This window comes from Elaeis guineensis, chromosome 6, assembly GCF_000442705.2.
Source record: "Elaeis guineensis isolate ETL-2024a chromosome 6, EG11, whole genome shotgun sequence".
Classification (NCBI taxonomy): Eukaryota; Viridiplantae; Streptophyta; class Magnoliopsida; order Arecales; family Arecaceae; genus Elaeis; species Elaeis guineensis.
The window spans coordinates 39,242,132-39,262,824 of record NC_025998.2 but is presented as its reverse complement, the minus strand read 5'-3'; the positions used below and the strand labels follow the sequence as shown (position 1 = coordinate 39,262,824).

General features: G+C 38.3%; 1 protein-coding gene across 6 annotated transcripts; it reads right to left on the bottom strand.

Moving 5' to 3' along the window:
* Nucleotides 1-11,682: 11,682 nt before the first annotated feature.
* Nucleotides 11,683-20,374, bottom strand: LOC105061561 (uncharacterized). Of its 6 annotated transcripts, none has more exons than XM_073259500.1 (8): nucleotides 19,534-20,373; nucleotides 18,896-19,350; nucleotides 13,490-13,677; nucleotides 13,163-13,229; nucleotides 13,033-13,067; nucleotides 12,385-12,450; nucleotides 12,158-12,198; nucleotides 11,683-11,965 (listed from the first exon to the last, which is right to left on the bottom strand). In XM_073259500.1, exons 1-8 carry the CDS (start codon nucleotides 20,285-20,287, stop codon nucleotides 11,952-11,954), a joined length of 1,620 nt encoding a protein of 539 aa, XP_073115601.1. In that variant the 5' UTR covers nucleotides 20,288-20,373; the 3' UTR covers nucleotides 11,683-11,951. The 6 variants fall into 6 exon arrangements, with proteins under 6 accessions (XP_073115601.1, XP_073115599.1, XP_073115598.1 ...); XM_073259501.1 differs by lacking the exon at nucleotides 11,683-11,965 and adding an exon at nucleotides 11,977-12,002; XM_073259498.1 differs by lacking the exon at nucleotides 12,158-12,198 and having other exon boundaries at nucleotides 13,490-13,674; nucleotides 19,534-20,374.
* Between the last annotated feature and the right edge of the window lie 319 nt (nucleotides 20,375-20,693).

The window sequence follows — 20,693 nt, the reverse complement described above, 5'->3', positions numbered from 1 at the left end:
ATACAGTATTTAAAAAAAAAAAAAATTCGCCGTGTCCGCAGACAGTCACACACTCACACTGTCACTGTGTCACAGCATTTAAAAAAAAAAAATTTTTTTTCGCCATGTCCGCGGCTGTATACGGAGGAGGAGGAGGAGGCGAAAGGGGGAGGAAGGCGGATGGCCATATGGAGGAGGAGGAGGAGGAGGATGCGAAGGGGGGAGGGAGCCGAGCGGAGGAGGCAGAGGGAGGAGCGTACGGAGGAGGAGGAGGAGGCGGAGGGGGGAGGGAATGGAGTGGAGGAGGAGGCCGAGGGGGGAGGGGGTCGAGCGTACGGAGGAGGAGAAGGAGGCGGCAGAGGGGGGAAGGAGCCGAGGGAGGAGGAGGCAGAGGGGGAAGGGGGCAGAGGGGGGAGGGAGTCGAGCGTACAGAGGAGGAGGAGATGGCGGAGGGGGGAAGGAGCCGACGGAGGAGGAGGCAGAGGGGGAGGGGATCGAGCGGAGGAAGAGGAGGTGGACAGCGGATTCCCGGATGGCGGAGGAGGAGGAGGCGGAGGGAGAAGGCGGCCGAGCGGAGAAGAAAGAGGCAGAGGGAGGTCCGGAGGGGAGGGGGCGAGCAAAATACAAATTTGATCATCGATACAATACAACTCAAATGGAATATCATTTCCAAAGGACAATGGTAACATGATCAGCTATAATTCATGGTTAATCAATCCAAATTCTCGAGTAAATAATAGCTTAAAGCACTAGTTGATTACTTGAGATTCATGTCTCAGACATTGTCGAGATCTCTCATGAATGCTTAGAATCTGGTAGTTCTAATATCTTCACATACCTTCTGGAGTAAAAGTACCTAAGGAATCCCAGAAATAGCATATACCATTTTATGAAAGTATACATCTTCCACATCCAAGTACCGTCGTATACCAAAAAATTCCATGTGAAAATTGTAAGAGGAGGGCGGTCGCGGACGGAGGGGCTGATTCCTCATTCCTGGGTCTTATTCACTGCCGGACTCCAGAGATTTGGAAAAAAAAAGTTAGATAACAGATTACTCATCGGAGATGGAGAAGACTCGGTTGAGGTTCTCCTCCTTCGCTACCGCTGCTGATTTCGTCGCCGAGGGAAGATGGGCTGAGGCTGGAGTTTGAGCTCAGGAATAAAGACAGACGAAGGGACGACGGGAAGTCGAACTGTCGATCTCGAAGATCAGAAAATTTTAATTTTTAATTTTACGGCTCAACCGGATTAGACCGGATCAGACGATTCACGGTTCAACCGGTCGGTTCATGCGGTTTTAACCGGATTTTAAGCATAAACGGTTTAATTAGATAACCGACCCGGTCTTCTGACTGGGTCACCGGGTTTTTGGTCCGACCGGCCGGGCCGGGCCGGGTTTAATAATACTGTGCTGAACCTCATGGCAAAGATCACAGAGCACAATTTGAAAGTTCTCAGTAATAATTATTGGCCCTCCAGTAATAATAAATGAGTAACATTTTTATGGCACCAGTAATACTGGGATTCGAGGAATCGAAAGTTGAAACAAAGAAGATCATACATTACAAGGACAACTGGTTAAACTGACTATGAACACCATTTTACCGTGATATACTCAACATTCAAGCTTGAGAATTCCTTGTTAATCGGTTCCAGATCTGAAGGTTCGAGTGGGGTGGACCGGAGTAAGAAAGTTTCTTAATTCAATTTAAAATGGGTTGTTGCTAAATTTTTTGCCAGTTAGACGTTGATCTTGAGATTTACATAGAAAAGCTATTATATGCCTAACTTCTTAATCTGTGGGCTCAAGTTTGTTCTGATCCCTTATATAATGCGGTAGAAAAAGGCTCAACCACAATAAAAAAAAATAAGGCCTTCCCCTGTCAACATATCCCCTCAAATGATAGCTAAGGCAAGATTCTAATCAGCTAGGACAATGAACATAATATTCTGTAGCATAATGTAATCATGGAAATAAGTATTCGTGATGTAATAGATATCCACGTGAACATGACTTATAATTTTTTTTTTTCTTATACTTTTTCCTTTGCCATCATTTTTCTCCTCATATTTTGTTCTTTGCCATCATTAAATTAGAAAAGCATTTTGTAGGTATTTTGGATGATAGCAAGGAACAATAAAATCATCACCAAAACTGCAATCTTGTAAGCCTATGGTTTTACCATATTCATGTGTCTGGGAAATGGAAGAGTAGAATAAAGTTTAATTATGATAGATCAATTATTTTTGGCTCATGCATAAGCTAAATATTCAAATTTTCGCTTCTATTCCATCTCTTCAACATTGGAAAGAGGTCCAGGCGAAACAAAGATGATGGAATGACACTGGTGCTTTGGCACCAATTGTTGAAACATGCCCCATGAAATTAATGGAACTAGATGTTCGTCTCTCCTAAATTTCATAGTTCATATCAGCAAACAAAAATGATAATAAAGGCATCTAGCTGCAATTCACAAAGATCTGGTCACAACTAGCTCATTTCTTGTGCGCCTTACAAGTATTTCCTGTAACTGACAAAACAATGAATATGACTAATGGAAGAAAGAGTTGATAAGTAACTGCCACGCTCTGATCCAAAGGCTAGGACAGACGGCCGCATATCTTTGGGGTTTAAGCTCATAAGATATACAAGGTCTATTTTCATATTCATATATATTCATCTCAATCTCAAGCAATAGTATAAAAGTAAATTTCTAATTCATTTATCCAATAAAAATGGTTCACGAGGTTTAATGAGAATAAAACAATATTTATTTCAGAAACATAATAAAGAACATGCATCTAGGATTCTATGCTCCTCAAGCCTCATATATTATTCTTGATTTAAAAAATAAAATAAAATATAGGAGTAGGCTTATAGGTTCTATAAATTACTAGAACCTCTAATTCAATTAAGTATTTTGTACAAAAAATAAATTTTCAAATTGTATAATTTTTTCATAAAAAAATTTTGATGAATATAGAAGCATACCAAACCAATCAACACAGAATTAAAATATGAAATTATTCGAAATAAATTTTTAAATACTTAAGGATCAATCTTTCACTCTCACTCTTCTAGTTCCTCTGACTATAGTCACGATCGTCTGGTGGCTAGCTTCGAAAGAGACTAGATCCTGCCTACAACATGCCACCCATCGATCATGCACCACTGATCGCCCCACTGAAGATCCGGAAGAAAAACTAGATTTGATATCATATAGAGAAATATGCTCTCACACCAATACATACTAACGATCAGTCCTGCTTAGCTAGATCCGAAAGAAATGCTAGCCCTTGACTACAATACACCATCCGTCACTATGCATTACTGATCACCCACTAGAGGTCTGGAAGGTGACGAGATCCTAAATTCATGTGATCATAATCGGAGTAGAGAGCAGTGGACTAACATACAATATATTTTGATAAAAAGAAATATAATTTATTTTCTACTAAAACATGCATATTTGATCAAATGTTTCATTAAGTATTTCTATATAGTGGATATAAGATAATTGATTTAAACATAACAGCAAGCACAACCGGGGGCTGGCAACAATGGCGGCCAAAGGGGCAAAAAAAAATAAGGGTTTAAAAAGGGGCTTAAATAATTTGAAAAGACTAGGCTTGGATCCAAAAAAAAATGAAAGAAGAGTGAAGGGATCTCACCAGTGATCGTCAGGGATGGCGGAACTCGATCAACGACAGTGGCTTTGATGGTAGCTCAAAAAAGCACAAATTTGGATTAAAACAGATGAAGGATGGGATTTAGAGAGAGGAGGGAGGGTCTTTGGGTGGCTGTGCTTGGCTAAGGGGTTCATTGGTTGTTGGAGAAGAGGGAGGGAGCAGCTCGGTGAAGCCAAGAGCAGGAGTGGAGAGGTTTTAAACAAAGGAGGCTACAAAAAAGATAATGTTAGCATAACGCTAGCCATTCGCTAGCTGCACTGGCCTCCAACGACCGTCGACAATTCGCACCAGCCCAAGGGTCTCTTATCGATCATGGTTTGGTGGCCTTATCTTTTGATAATGGGGATCGAGCAAAGGATTGAGATTTTCCCTGTCAGATCCCAAAATTTTTTTGAAAACTATGATTGAAGTTAGTAATGAATTTGTTGACTTCAGAACAAAAATAGCCGAAGTGGATCAAGTTTCACATCCTTTTTCCCTACAAAAAATTTCATCCCCAAAATTGATATATCTAAATCATGAAACCGCTGAGGGTATTTGGCTCACATTTTCTTCTCAATTTTTCAGATTGCTTCTCACTCTGTATGGTTGTTCCATAGCACTTTGACATAAGAAATTATGCGTCGTCTCAATACTTGATTCTTTCTATCCACAATTTAGACTATTAATGAATTTAGACTATAAGATGCTATTTAAATGTTGTTATTGAGCTCACAAGTGAAAACTATTAATCAACTTAGACTATAAGATGGAGGAAATTGTTGATTAAAGCATAGATACCAACAGATAGAAGAGGCAGACTTGAAGCTTTAAGTACTCATAACTATTAATTTTAATAATTTTTTTAAACTAGATGGAGCCTGACAGCAAGTAAAGAAGGATTCGGATATTGAATGGCATTTTGGAAAAATAGATAAGGACCAGCATCAATAGAAATATAATTATTGTAGGCTAAAAAATAGAGGAGATGGAGTCACTAAATTAAAGTAACACTTGATGGATAGCTTCAGTGATATCAAGAAATATCCAAAGGTACCTGCAGAGATTCGAATGATGATGAGAAAATATTTATAGAAAGATAATGAGACCAAAATAGCATCCAAAGCTCGAAGTGAAGCATTTGATTGTCGAACATCTCAATCATAAGTTTATGTAAACTTAGATAATGATAATGAAGATTAAATTGATCCAGATGATTTAGAAGCAGCTCAGCTATAAGAGGCTATTCGGGCCTCCTAACATGACCAATGGCAACATAAGGTCTTGAGGCATAGTGTATAGTTTAGATGCTCTCAACTTGAGAAGGGTGGTGGCTCTGGTACAGGGAGAAGATCACGTTCACATTTATCATTTGCTGTATTAGAGAGAAGTCAATCAAAAATAGAATCATCTTTAATCAAGTCATCATTCAAATGCATTTGGGAAGAAATCGAAGAAGAGGTCAAGTGGTCCCAGCATCTATGATCTATATCCTACAACATATTTAGATCCAAAATCAAAGCTACTATGAATTGATGACTATATAAATAAGGATAAACAAAAATAAATAGGAAGGGCAATTGCCAACTGGTTTCATTTTAGCCTTATTCCAGCATGGGCAGTGGCAAATACGTACTTTAGATCGATGATTAGTATAGTACAGAAAGCTGATGCAGATATTGATCCTCCTACACCCTATGAAATACAGAGACCATATTTGCAACAACAAATCACAAATATTAAATCTTGGATTGAGAGTTATAAAAGGGAGTAGAATATTTATGGGATAACATTGATGTGTGATTGTTGGTCTGAGCCTACTAGGAGAAGTATTATCAACTTTCAAGTCTATTGTGATAGGATGACCATCTTTCATACTTTAGTTTATGCTTCAAATAAAATATATGACTCTAATTATATTTTGAACTTGATAAAAGATACAGTTGATGAGATTGGTAAAGAGTATATCATCCAAGTGGTCATAGACAATGAGACAAACTATACAAAAGCAGAAAATGGTCTGATGCTAGAAAAATGGCATCTATATTGGACCCTTTATGCAACACATTGTATAGACCCAATGATGAAGAATATAGAATAACTATCTAGAGTAAAATCTATAATAGGCGATAGACAAGCAGTATCAAAATACATCTAGAATCATATTTGGATACATATTTTTATGAGAACATGTATAAGGGGAGTTGTTTAGGCTAGGGTTGATAAGATTTACCACTAATTATATAGCATTGAAAAGCCTTCTTGATAATAAGCCTGATTGGAGAGCTATGATGACTTCTGATGAATGAAGGGCTTCCAAATATGTAAGGATCAATAATATATGATGTAGATGCTCTGAGATGGTTAAGATAGTAGAGCCCCTATATGTAGTGCTATAGATGGTAGATACTAAGAAGTTTTCTTATATAAGCTATGTATATCCCAAAATATTCATCTGCAAATAAGAGATTATAATCACATTAGGATAGAAGAAATTAGCACCATATTTGTGTATCATTGATAACAGATGGGATACTCAAATAAAGAAGGAATTATACTTGACAGATAAAATTTGCTTGAATTTTAACTCTCACTTATCCTTTATCGAATAAACTGTGAATGTCTTTGTTCTTAATTAATATTGTTCTTTTTTTCATACTACCTACTATTTAAATCTTAAATATCAGTATGACCATAATATTATCTTGAATGAGGAGCTTCTGATGGTCCTGAGGAATGTAGTGTAGAGGCTAGAAAGTGATCTAGACTTGAGTGCAAAAACTATAAATGAGGTAATAAAAGAGTAGATTACTATCATAGTAGGATTGTTGATGTATTTTTGAATTATATTAACTTATTAAAATTAAATAACCTCTAATGATAAGTCTATATTGATTGGGTAGGAAAAAAAATTTTAAAAGAGAAAAGGAAGCTTTGTAGAACAAGCAGCACATAAATCCATATCTAAAATATCATCAGGTATAAATATGAAACTATTTTTTATTATTTTTACATCTATATAGCTGAGGACTTACACATTTATATACATATTTATTATTTGAATGCAGGGGAATGGTGGGTTTAGTGAGGCACATCTGCACCAAATCTAAGAAAAATTATTATTCAAATCCTGTCATAGACTATCTCATTAAGTAGATGTGAGTGCAATTTGAGTACATTTGTTCTAATCCATATGAAAATTAGAAATCGCTTAATCTTACAAAGATTGAGAGATCTGATTTTTGTCCACTATAATATGAGGTTAAAGCTCAAGTATATCAATGAGGGAAAAGAGCTTAGACAAGATGACCTACTCAAAGACTTTGTCTATGATGAGAAGGATCTTATACTAAGCTGGATTGCAAATCAAAAAGCATAGGATCCACCGATGTTGGATGAGCTAGGAGATGCCCCCAACCATGCAAAACAATAACACATGAGGCAGAAGTACAAGATATGGACCATGGACAGCCTCTTATTTATCACCCATTCAAAGTGGAATGCGAGATATTGGAGATAATGATGGATCAAATAGCAAACAATTTGACGATTCTAATCAACAATTTGAGCGCAGAATGTTCAGTTTAAGACATTAAACAAAAATCTCCAGAGATTGCTAGGGCATTGGAACCAATAGTATAAATAGAGTAAGTTAACAAGTAAAGACTAGTTAGAGCTCAAGAGGGAGCCAGAGAGTTGCAATTGAGGAAAAATATGAAAAGTCCAAATCAAAAAGAAAGACAACAATTAATGCACTAGAGGCAATTGATAATGTGCAGATTCAAGATGGTGATAGTGAGGCATCCAAGCCCTCAAATCTCAAATTATCTAAATCATCTCATGATAATAGCAATGATAATAATGATAGCAAGAGTGATGATGGATCTGACGATCATAATGGTCAAGCTGGAGAAGGCGAAGCATATGAGATCAATCCTTTTACTGAAAAAGTATATTTTATCCATGCTACGTAAGACTAAGACCATGGTGCCAGACCTAGGTCTAGATATTAGGACGAGGAATTGCTGACCTATAAAAAAAGAGGAAGAAGAATTGTTAGAGAATGTGGCACACAGACTGTAGATGTTTTGGATCATTTTCACAAAGAGTTGAGAATAATTGAGGAATGTTGATGTCGAGAATATTCAAAGTTTATGACATAGATGGGGCAAGATGCTTTAAGAAATATGTTAGAATCTAAGCAAGTTAGGTCATCATCATCATCAACCAAAATAGATCTGTTAGAGCATTAGATAGCTAAAGTGCATATTATAACTTCTCTTCTACTAATGATTCATATGTATACTCCCAATGGTCATATCCTAAGGAGTATTCTCATATGCAAGATTCATCTTTATATAAATATATTTTCGGACCACAGTATGGTATTATCTCTCATTATCCTAATCAAGAATGGCCAGTCTCTTACCCAATGTACTATCAAGAGGATTATCTTGAACAATATCAAATACAAGAGGAGCAACAAGGATGGGCTCAGTATCAAAATTGGCATCATATTTAAGCCCTTGATTATGAGCAACACCCAAATGTTTAAGAGCATCACAGGCATTCCATTTAGAATTAGTAATAAATTTGATATGTTAATCTTAAATTGATGAATCTATTTTGTATAACATTAAAATTGATTTATTATATATTATTAGCATAATTATATTTTCATACACAAGTAACCAAACTTAAGTAGTATGGATTGCAGCTTTTTCATCAAACTTCGATATTTTTACTTTAGCAAGTACTCGTGTATGTGTCAATTATGAAAGATCGTTGCTTCATAATCAAGAAAGAATCTTCAATAACCTAGAAGATCATAATACATCATAGCGTTAGTATTAAATAGAAATGATTTATTATAAATATATTATTTTTGAAGTTCAAATATATTTAAACAACAAATAGATTAGTAAAATTTTCAGATAAATTCAAAAAAATAATATATATATATATATATATATATATATATATATATATATATATATATATATATATATATGAATGTATGTATGTATGTGTGTGTGTATGTGTGTATGTGTATATATATGTGTATATATGTATGTGTATATATATGTATATACATGTTTGTGTGTGTGTGTGTGGGTGTGCGTATATGTATATGTGTGTGTGTGTGTGTGTATATATGTATATATATAAGGGCGTCCCAAGTATATACTGGGACGGGACGGGATGCAGGGTGTCCTATGTCCCATGAGATTTAAAACTTTGATTTGATAAATCATAATATAAGAATGACAAAGGGAATAGATGATATGTTATCAACTTTTCATCAACATAACTTCAACTAGCTCTGCACGTCAACCATGTTGATGAGAATTTGCAAGCCACATGAGCGGTCCCCTTAGCATGTTTCTTTTTTGGATTTTGCTAACATTTTGCTCTCTTATACATAAAGAGAGAGAAAGAGAGAGAGATGATAGAGGTAAGGTGCTCTAAAGAGGATGCTAAGATGATCCTTTCACCTTCAAAATAATGATAAACCATCTAACTTGAAAATCTAAACCATTAAATATAAACTACACTACAAAAAGCCTAGAAACCAAAATTCTTCTATTTTAGTTGTCTCTAATCTATGCACGATGTCGATACAAAAATGAACAATATCAATTGCACTAGCATAGCAAAATACATAATGGGGGGCACATAAATTGAAGATCATGATCTATACATCTTAAAACATGGATAGATTTAAATTTAGGATAAATTACAAGAACATCTCCTCGACTTTAGTTCAATTTTACTTACACTTCCTTGACTTTAAAATGTATCAAACTACTCTTTTAAAATTTTGAGATATTCCAATGTAGTCTGACCCTCTATTTCTATTAATGGAATGATATCATTATTTTGTAAAATATCCAAACTATCCTTATCTCCATCTCCTTTCTCATTTCTCTTCGATTGCTCCCCTTTATCTCTAGTGCTGACATCTCTCCTCCCTACTTTCCCATCTTCTTCTTCTTCCAATCCCCTTCTTCTCCTCATTATCCTCCTCCAAGTCCGTCCATGAGCCTTCTTCCTCTATAGTGACTTCCTTTACCTCCACCCATTCCTCTCCAATGGTCTCTCATTTTTTTCTCCTCTTTTTCTTCACATACTTCTTCTTCTCCTCCAAGTTTGTTTGTAAGCCCTCTCCCTCCATGGTGGCTCTCTCCACCTCTATCCATCTTGCCAGCGAACCCTTCTCCCACCTCCTGCCTTTTCTCCTCTCCCACTTCTCCATGCCTGCCTATGTCCTTCTCTATGGTGACTCCCATCATCTCTACCCCTTCCTCACTGATGACCTTTCTTTCCCCTCCTTCCCTACCTCCCCTTTCCTACCCTCCCACTTCTCCTCCTCCAAACCCACCCATGTCTCTCTCGATGATGGCTCCTACTACCTCTATCCCTTCCTCACGGTGACCTCTCCTCTCCCTCTCCTTCCTCATTTACAATTTTTCCTCTTCCTCCCCTTCCTCCTAGCTCACATATGACCCCTCATTCCCCTCCTCTTTCTCTTCACTCACTTCTCCTCCTCTTCCTCCAAACTCATTTATGACCACTCCTATTCCATGATAGCTTCCTCCACCTCTACTCTTTCTGATTGGTAGTCCCTCTTTCTTCCTCATCTCCTTCCTCCTCACTCACTTCTTATTATCTTCCTCCTCCTCTAAGCCCATCCATGAGTTCTCTCTCTTCTTGCCCCTCCCCTTTCTCCTAACATCTTCTTCTTCTCCTCTTCCTCCTCAAATCCTACCTATGACATCTTTGATGCCGTCCTCTCCTTCCATGCTGACCTCCATGATCCCAACCCCTCCTCCATGATATCTCCTTCCACTTCGATCTCTTTCTTATCGGTGATCCATTCAATATGAGCAAAGAACATTTTTATCTGTTAAAATAGAAAACTAACACCATTTGTTGGTAAGTGAATGGTAGACCATATTGCAATATTTCAAAAATTTAAGGGACTAATTTGATATATTTTAAAATCGAAGGAGTGTAAGTAAAATTGAGCTAAAATTGAGAAGATATTTTTATAATTTATCCTTAAATTTACTAAGTTTTGATGATTAGATTATAGAAAACATAGTATCAAAGTATCATGTTATTAAAACCTTCCATTTTGATATAGTTAGCAGCAATTAAAAACATGAATTTTGGTTTTTATACATCCAATGTAATGTAGATCACATTCAACATTTTAAATCTTCAATTTAGGTGGTCTATCACTGATTTTGAAGGCAAGAGGACCATATCAGCTATCCTCTCATAGGATATTGCCATTACTCCATGTATTATACATATATATATGTATACACACACACATATACATATGCATATATCCATGTATGTATACATATGTGTGGATGTTTGTTTGTTTATGAATGTACACATGTGTGTCTAAAATCAAATGAGTTATGCATCAAAAAACGAGAGCTTTAGGAAGTAAAAGGCATCAAGTGGTTGCAACTTTGTCGTATAGTCTACTGACACTCAAAACTTCTACCTCAACTTTAGAAGAAGCGTACAATTTTTTTTTTTTTTTTTTGCGGGCGGGGGGGGCGGGGGGGTATTGATCCTTTACGATCGCAAATTGATAATTGAACAACAATTTATCTTTTTTATAAATAAAAAAGGAAAAGAAAGATGGCACATTGGCCGACAAGGCAACCCAGTTTCTTAGGTTGTCGATGCTAAGCACCATGTAGTTTGACGTCACTCACAAGCAGATAGGAAGGAGGCGGGTTTCGAGCCAGCCTTTAGAAGAACCATTTGCATTTTCTTTTGTTTTTTAATGGTTCGCGGATTGCTGATTGTAACTTCAGCCAGGTTACGAGCGTTCAAAATGGCACATGGATAGCATCCCAAAAGAATAGGCAATTCATGACTAATAACACCACCGTGTTTCTTAGACGGGATGCTAGCTACTGTCGTTGGGAGGTAATCATCCAAAACATCATTGTGGAAGGGAGCACCGATCACAGCAAAGACACTGGTGGGCACTGCAACAAAGGCTTGAATAATAGCAAAAAGTTTGTGCATTCAACGGTGGACAATGTTTGGATGGAAGAGCTTGCCGTCCTTGGATAATTGGTCAAAAGTGGGATCTCCCCTGCTAAAGAGTCCAAGGAACCATACAAGGATAGGGAAAGGTTATCATCCCCATTATTCCTAGATTTTCTTCCAATGTGACTTCTCCAATCCAGAAAAACTATGATTGTAGGTTTGCTGGTGGTCCCCCTTGCCTCCCTCCTTTTGCCTCTCTAGAGGCAGACTCCCCACGATCAGAAGCTCAGAACTGTCAGCAGACAGTGGCCTCCGCCATCAAAGCAGGGCTAAAGGAATATCAATGATAATAATGGCATAAATGTAATAAGACCAAGAAGAAGTGACACCTAGAATTGTATTGGACATAATGAAGCAACTGAAAATGATAATTTGTAGGCAGAGGATTAATTGTGAAGCAGAGATAATTCATGCAAGTATTTACCCGATTTCAAGAAAGGCAAAACCAGCATCAGCATGCAAACACTGGGAAAACAACAAACGTAGAAATACCCAATAAATAGAGGTAAGAATGACTAGCTATATCAGTAGTGAGTATGTGCCTTCAATAACCATACCAAATGGTGGAATTAATCAGTTCTACAAAACATGGGAAGTGATGAAATAGATCTCTGTAGACAAAAAAGAGATAAACTTGAATTTGTGGGTCACCTTCTGGTTGAAAGTGTCATCAAGCTCTTTCCATGACCCAAAAGGATAATCTTCGGATGGTGGTCCCTGGATGATCAAATTAGGGATATGAACCCTTTCAATAGGAAATCCATCCGCCAATGAAACAGAAGCAGAAAACGAGAAATGTCCCTTAAGCCCAAAAAAGGGGAGGAAACCAATTAAGGTGTGCATGCTGATTGGGGGGCAATCGACAATGCATAAGAATTAACAAGATAGAGAATACAAATGCTAACACTCATAACAAAAGTAACGTAATAAGAACTTAGGAGGAAAAAAATAAACTGGACTTCTGGTAACCCACGTTTAAAGATTTTGTGACCTTACAGGATTAAGGATGACCATGCTGCTCTCAGAAAAAGGCGTTCAATAAAATTATATGCACCTATGATTCAGGGGGCTAAAGCAGTAGATAAAATTATCAGGGAAAAAGCCGAAAAAGGAAACAATCTAGCCCAGAACAATTATAGAAGATATGGAAACATGAATCGATTACAGCAAGTACAAGATTTGTGGGGAAAGAGGGGGCAGAAAAACAGAAAAAAATGATTGCTTGGAAAGCAATATAATGATGAGCAGCACATATGTACTAGGAAACTTGAATAATATATAAAAAGTGCAGATTATTGCCTCATCATATTTCTCCATTTATCCTTCAAATCAACCTGTTCAATGAAACAATGAATCATTAGTATTAATATCCACTAGTAAAGAACAAAAACCAGGTTAAGGATGATAATACGAATGCATTGATTGATACCTCTGTCCTGTTTTTGAAAATTTCAGGATGGCAACTCTTAATGAATTTCCAGTTCCCTGCACCATGCCTTCACATCATATTTGAAAACAAACATTAGGAAGCATAACCACATTGCTCAAAATGTTCGAATTGAAAATAACTCAGAGATCATATAGAAGTTTGAGACTGGAGCTATCAATAAAAGTTAAGAATGAAAACTTCATATAGAACTTTTTGCGGCATATTTTTTGTTATTGTTCTAAAGCAAAAATTCCATCCTCTCCATATGAACATTGGTTGGATACTTAATAGATGATTATCTCAAAGCAAGAAATATAAATTTCATACCTCTCAACAGCTTTCCTCAAAGTCTCCTCTTCCAGTGAACTCCATTTCCTTTTTCTTCTACGTATGATGAATGTTCTATTGTCTTCCAATGCTAAAGAAAACTTCCTTCTCTTTGTGCTTGGAAACCGAAGATTATTTGATGGATTAGGTGAATTTTCAGATGGAGATAGACTGAAATCTTCATCCTGCTGCAGGAAAAGAAATTGGAAGAGAGAGAACAATATTTTTGAATGAAAGTTGGATATAAAATAAACACTGGTCTCATAATCATATAAAATTCCATTGATGTATGCATGCTCCAAGTGCCCAAGGATTAATGATGCGTCACATTTCTACTCTAACATTATCTAATGAAAAAAAGAAATTCATACATCAAATAAGCAATATATTAAGAGGGAAAAAGGTCAATCAGCATCACTTAAAAGGATGCATGTGTTTTTCCAAACTACCATATTTTCCTTCCAGAACTTCAATTTTATTTTTATTTAACTAGGCTAAATGTATGTTTCTCATGTTGAATAGATTGCTCATATTACAAATGAGGGAGCCAAAGACTTGCATGTCACATCTGGTACATGATGTAGAAAAACAATCAACAAAAAGAGTAGGAAATGAATATAACATAAAAGGCAAAAATGAATCTTTATGTTAGTTTCAATAATAAGACGCACCATGATTCTAAATCTCCATAGGAACAGAATCACATATACATTTGCTGTCCAAGTTACTCCAATCCTAACCAACAACAAGCTTAACCACCAACCATGGAATGCTGTACCGTGCCGAACCGGCCGGTACACCCCGTATCGAACCGGACCGGCCGGGAACCGGCACGATTCGGCCGGTTCAAACAGTAAACCAACGGAGGGAGGGAAAGAGAGGGAAAGTGAGAAAGAGAGAGAGAGAGAGGAGGAGAAGAGGGAGGGAGGCGAGAGCCGCTGGAGGCCAGCGGTGGCCCGCTGCGGCTACCGGAGGGCCGCTAAAGCATCTGTAGCTCATCGATTCGCCCAATAGGGCTTTGAAACAAGCGAGAAAGAGAGAAAGAAAGGGAGAGATCAATGGAGATGGGAGCGGATGGCATCACGGTCGTGGATGCGGACTTCGCCGAGGTCAGGGGAGGGGGTTGGCGGAAGGGGTGCGAGCGGCGTCGCGGAACAGGGACGACAGTCCCTGTTCACATGACCTCCTTTTCTAAAAACAAAGATCAACAGTGAAGCCGGCAAACTATTTGTCGGCTACACTGTTTAAAAAATTACAATAAAGCCAGCAAACCATTTGTCGGCTTCACTTAAGTTTCGATTTTTAAAAAAATTCGTGAAATAGGAGCGACGCCCCTGTTTCACGCCCGCGGCATTGCGCACATAGACTGCGCCGTTCAGTGGCTACGACGGCCAGTCGAAGGCCGTCCAACAGCCCCGCCCCATCCTTGCCCTCCCTCCTTTTCTTTCTTCCTCCCTCTCTCTCTATTTCTCTCTTTCTCTCTTTTTCTTCTTCCGGTTCGGGTTTGGTACCTTAATCGATTCGCTACCGATTCGGTACGGTACAGAATGATACCGATCCGTATCGTCGGCCGGCTGAAACGGCCGTCAGTATCGAGATGGCGAACCTTGCCACCAACTCTTTTTCCAAAAATTTGGATTGGTGAATTGTTCCTTCTTCACCGGTGGTTCAAATTGAATTTTTTTTTATTTTAATTACTTTCTTGCACCATCCATTTGAGTGACCTTAGGTCCATCTCTTAACAACTGTTTGACACAAATTCAAGAACCAGTCCATGTTACATCCCTTTTAGAATTTCATTGAACATGGTTGTATTATCGTAATCAAGTTTCCATCACTTTGCTCCTATATTGGTATGATTTCTATGCTTCTTCTTATGTATCCATTCTCCAATATGCCCTATGTCTAACTTGATATTCAAATATCCTAGTGCACTTGGACCTTCTTTATTCCCCACATTGTGAAAGACGCAGCCTGACCAGTGAAACAGTTATTGTATAAAGTGTTAGGTCTCAAAAGCATTTGTCAGTCACAAAAACTTAGAGACACACCAACCCATTGTATCAATCTGTGTTGGCATATACCAATTCAGTGTTCAAGCCTATCCATGTAGTCCCAAATTGACGAAATCTTGGAACACGAGGCCTCCATTTGATATGGATAAAGGCATTTGTCAATGACATAAGATCTTAGACACACGAACTCATTACATGAATCTCACCATGTTACCATATACCAATTTAGTAGCCTATCCATGTATCACAAATTGAGACAATCTTGTAACATGAGGCCTCCACTTGATATGGATATCAATAATTTGTTCATTAGCAATAGGCATAAAGTGGTATGGCTTAATATCGACCACAGTATAAGCCAATCATGACTAAAATTCACTCATTTTTCCTGCAGGTATCAGCATTTCATATTGGTCTTTAATAAATACTCTTACAACTCCAATGCCTCCTCTAAGTACATGTTTCATCCTTGAAGTCCATCAGTACAACTAGCACTTCTCAAGATACTCTTGCATGCGCTTTCTCCAAGTCATTAAAGAAAATGTGAAGGATCTTATTCTTCTTTCTATCTTTCATCTAGCTGCCTAAGAAAGCATAGCCTCCACTAAAAAACTATACGGCAAATCTAATGTGCACATCAATGTACACCGAACCATCCAATTTAGAGCTGCCGAACCGTACCAACACCCTACCAGTATGGTTTCAATGTTTGATTCAGAACACCGGCGAAAATGGAGGGGGAAGGAAAGAGAGAAAGAGAGAAAAGGAGGAGAGAAGGAGAGGGAAAGGCCAAAGGTGGCCGCCGGTGGCCCGCCATAGCCACCAGAGGGTGTTGAGGCCTTCAGATGTCCCCCCAAGTCCAAATAGATGAAAATAGAAAGAGAGAGAGAAGGATGGAGGGAGAGAAATGGATGGAGAAGGAAACGGCCATAAAGCCGGCGGTGGCCACCAGAGGGCCCCATAGGCCCCCAAACAACCGAATTCTACCCCCCACCCAACAGCGTCTGCTGGACAAGAATAGAGACAACTTGCTCGATGGCTGAAATCTATTTTTTGGATTTCTAAATCGATAGTGGATCAATCAATTAAAGATTCATATTATTGATTATAATTTATGTGTTTTAGTAGTCTCTATCCAATGCATTATATAGATTTAAAATGAATGGATATAATTTATATAACTTCACTGTAAATCAGGAAAAAAATAAAAATCCTATTGATATAGGGGTAAATCACCCCTGTTTCGATCTAGCAAAGACCATCGAGGGGGATTCAGCTATCCGGGGGCCTTCGACAACCACCGCCAGCTTCCCCACCGTCTCCCCCTCCATTTGTTTCTCTTCCTCTCTTTCTCTCTCTATTTTCATCTATTTGGACTGGGGGGGACTCCATATGCCTCGACAGGATATTGGCAGCCACCACCAACGTCTCTGCCGGCCTTAGGTGTGTAAATGAACTCCAATTCGAAATATTTTGGATTAGAAAACTTGGCTCCAAAACCGAACCAAATACTCTACTAATCCAATCCAATCCAGTACAAAAAATTTGGACTGGATTTTTGAACTTTTACATACATTAGACTGCAATTTAGATCATAATTCAAAAGCAAGTTATATGAATTCGAAACATATACTGCTTATAAGTACTCTACACTATCGTCCTACATCTAACAACTAATATTATAATAGCAATGGATAAGAAATAAAAAATATAAATTTTAATATCAAGGATCTCAACAAGTCGTGCTATGACAGCATCATGTCAAAAACATAAGTTCTAGATTTTCAAAAAAAAAACTACATCACCAAAATATAATAAGTTCCATAATATTTAAAAAAAACTAAACTTGAAACACACACACACATACACACACGCGCGTGTGTGTAAAATTTCAAAGTCCAAACTAGAAGAATAGATTAGATTTGGTTTGGACCCATAGTTTGGACTTTGAATTGAATTTGGATTTTATAACATTAAATCCAAATCCAAGTCCAAAGTCCAAAATTTTTAAAAACTGACTCCAAATCCAAAACTAAAGTCCAAAAATCCGATCCAATCCTCTAGTTCGGTTTGGATCAGTTTGAATTTTGAATTTTCTCCAATCCACTTATACCCCTAACCGGCCTCCCTCTCCTTTCCTCCCTCTCCCTCTCTCTCTTTTCCTCTCCGGTTCTCCCTCTCCCCCATTTTATTTGTTATGTCAATTCGGGCCCAATATAGCTCGGTGCAGAAGCATGCCAAACCGTATCACTAGCTGGCCAACATAAGGTTTGATTCCAGTTCTGCGAACCTTGGTGCACATAATAGGAAACGTTATATGCATGATTGACTTTATAAAATTAGTAAAGCTATTTATCAAGCAAAAGCCAAGTAAAAGCACACGATCATTTCTAGTGCACAATATGAGACCCGCTTCTTATTCCATACGGCAGATTATAGTAAGTAGCAATTTCTGAAGTCTGCTGAACTACAATAAATCTAAGTATATAAATCTCAAGATTCTTATCCATATGATGCATGCATTCCATGTACAATCAATCAACACTTATTCTTGGTAATTATACTAGATAGAAGATTATTAATTATTAATTATTAATAAGATGGCCCAATTATATCAATGAAAAACACAAGTTCCTACATAATCATGCATTAAAAATTTTTATAAAAAAAATTCTCTATCACATGAGACTAATAGAATCCAAGATATTTGCTAGTATATCATATCTTTATAGCTAAACATTGACCAAAGTATTAGCCAGCATGGTTACCTAAAGAAAATTGCAATCCACAACTTACAATTAAGAATGCATTTAAACCACCTGGCTAGACCAGCTAGTTCATCCAGTTTGACCTTGATTTCTGATGGCTGACTCCCTCTACCCCCGCCTTCCTCTAGCACCCAACCTGCCCCCATCCCACACAACCCATCCTTTCTCACCCATGCAGTGGATATCTACATTCCCCAAGTCCTTGGCTGGGCTGCAGGACCTAAAGAATCTGCTCAAAGCCATCGAGTTTTTTTTTTGGGGGAAACCTTCAACTTAACCAGGAGAAAACCTATGCACTACCAAATACTAGACAGACTGAAAAATCTGATTACGTTCACAAACATTGATATCATTGAATTGGTTTTTCATTAACACAGTCCTATGTCATCTAAAACTTATAAAACCAGCTTATAGTAGATCTAACAATACAGGATACTTTAATATATATTAGACATGTCAATTAATGTGATCCACTTCAAACACAAAACTAGGTTCAACATGTAAAGCTAGCTGAAGATGATTCCACAAAAACTGGGGCCAACCAAACAAAAACAGGGTCATTTGTGTAGCATAAAATCCAGTCAGAAAAATAGTAGTCAGCATAAAAGGTTCAAAATCATTACCTCAAATCTACGGGCAGTTGGGTTCCAATCCATTAAACTAGGCTTCTGTGCTCCAGCACAATCGATGTTATCCCTGGTACATGTACAGGTGCCGGGATTGCCATCTTTAGTACCCTTGTCAATAGAAGACAAGAATGCCCTTTCTCGGTTCTCTTCCACATGCTTCAAATCGGATGGATCTTGATCCATGAGATTTTGCTGAGACATTGCATCATGATCACTTTCATTCCCCTTACCAGCACAGTCATTGACAGAAAACACAGGATTTAAGTCCATTTGATTTTGGTTTTCTTTCATATTATCTATTTTAGCAGGTAAAACACTTGATCTAAACACATTCTTTGCTTTCATAACTTCAGCGGCAGTGGCAGGCAAGCGTTCAAATTTGTCAGTAGAGCAGCCACCTTGTTTAGGTGCATCCTTCCCCCTATCCAGCACACTCTCCTCAAGCTTCTCTATCAAATGAAAATACCAGTATTTATTTAAAAAAATCCTCACAAAATTCAGCAAAATTCAGAAGCATTGCGAGTATGACCATAATTAACACTACATGTCTCAAAATTTCAAAGCAAATTGGCAATGAACTAACGTTTGGAGATAACTCAACGAATTACTTCTAGGAAAAACAGAAAACAAACCTAGTTCCACCAATCCAAATGATTTTGCTCTATCACCATCAGGTGGACCATCGCATCTCCCATCTTCGACCTGACGGGCTAGCAAATTTCGCAACTTCGCATCCAATTCCCCCACAGAGCCATCACTCCCAGTTACTGAGCTTCTCCTCCACTCCTCACCGACCGTTTCCGCTACGCACTCAAGATAAGGAGGGCCCATCTCCTTCTCAGCCTCCTCCAAATAAACCCTAACCGCGTCCAAAGCCGCCATCTTGGTGTCCCTCCCCATGAGACCGACCCTCACGATAGGGTTGACGACAGCCTCCTCCATCTCCCTCCTCGCCTCCCTCAGCGTCGCCGAGACCAGGCCGGCGGCCTCCGACCTCTCGAGATCGGCCACTCGGCAGCTCCATATCCGGTTGACGGCTTCGAAGAAGTTCCCTCCGCGGTCACCGTCTAAGCGTCCCCGGAGGAACCGGGCGGTGCACTCAACGGCGACGGCCGCATACGCGGCGGCCAGGGAGTCGGAGGGGGCGTCAGCGCCGGAGGAGCGGTCGAGCTCTTCGATGAGCTCGAGGGAGAAGAGAGTGCTGCCGGCGAGGGAGCGGTGGGAGACGTCGGAGGAGAGGCGACGGAGGAGGAAGGTTTTTTTGAGGCGAGGAGGGATGGGGGAAGGGAGGGGAAGAGCGAAGAGAAGCTCGTTCGCGAGCCAATCTTCGACGGGCTGGCGGAGGACGAACTCGAGGATCCACGAGGCGATGCGCGGGTCGAGCATCGAAGAACGCGACAGGTGGGTTGCGGGGAGGAAAGAGAGGCGAGAGGGAAGGGGTTCGCGACTTAAGATGCCACCCGCACGGGAAAGATCCTCGATGATGGATCTAACATCACCGCATGCTATTCTAACAATTAAAAATTTTAGATATTTTTGAATAATATATGTGATATTTCATAGAAATTGAACACTATTGATTATATAACATCAAAATTATTTTATAAAAATATATTAATTATTATTATATAATTAATATTTTTATTTATATTATAATATATTTTTTTAATATTAATATTTATTTTGATTAGAAAAATAAGACATATAGAAATAATTTCTAAAATAATTTTATTATATAAATATATAATATAATAATAAATTTGTATCATTATTTAAAATTATTATTAAATAA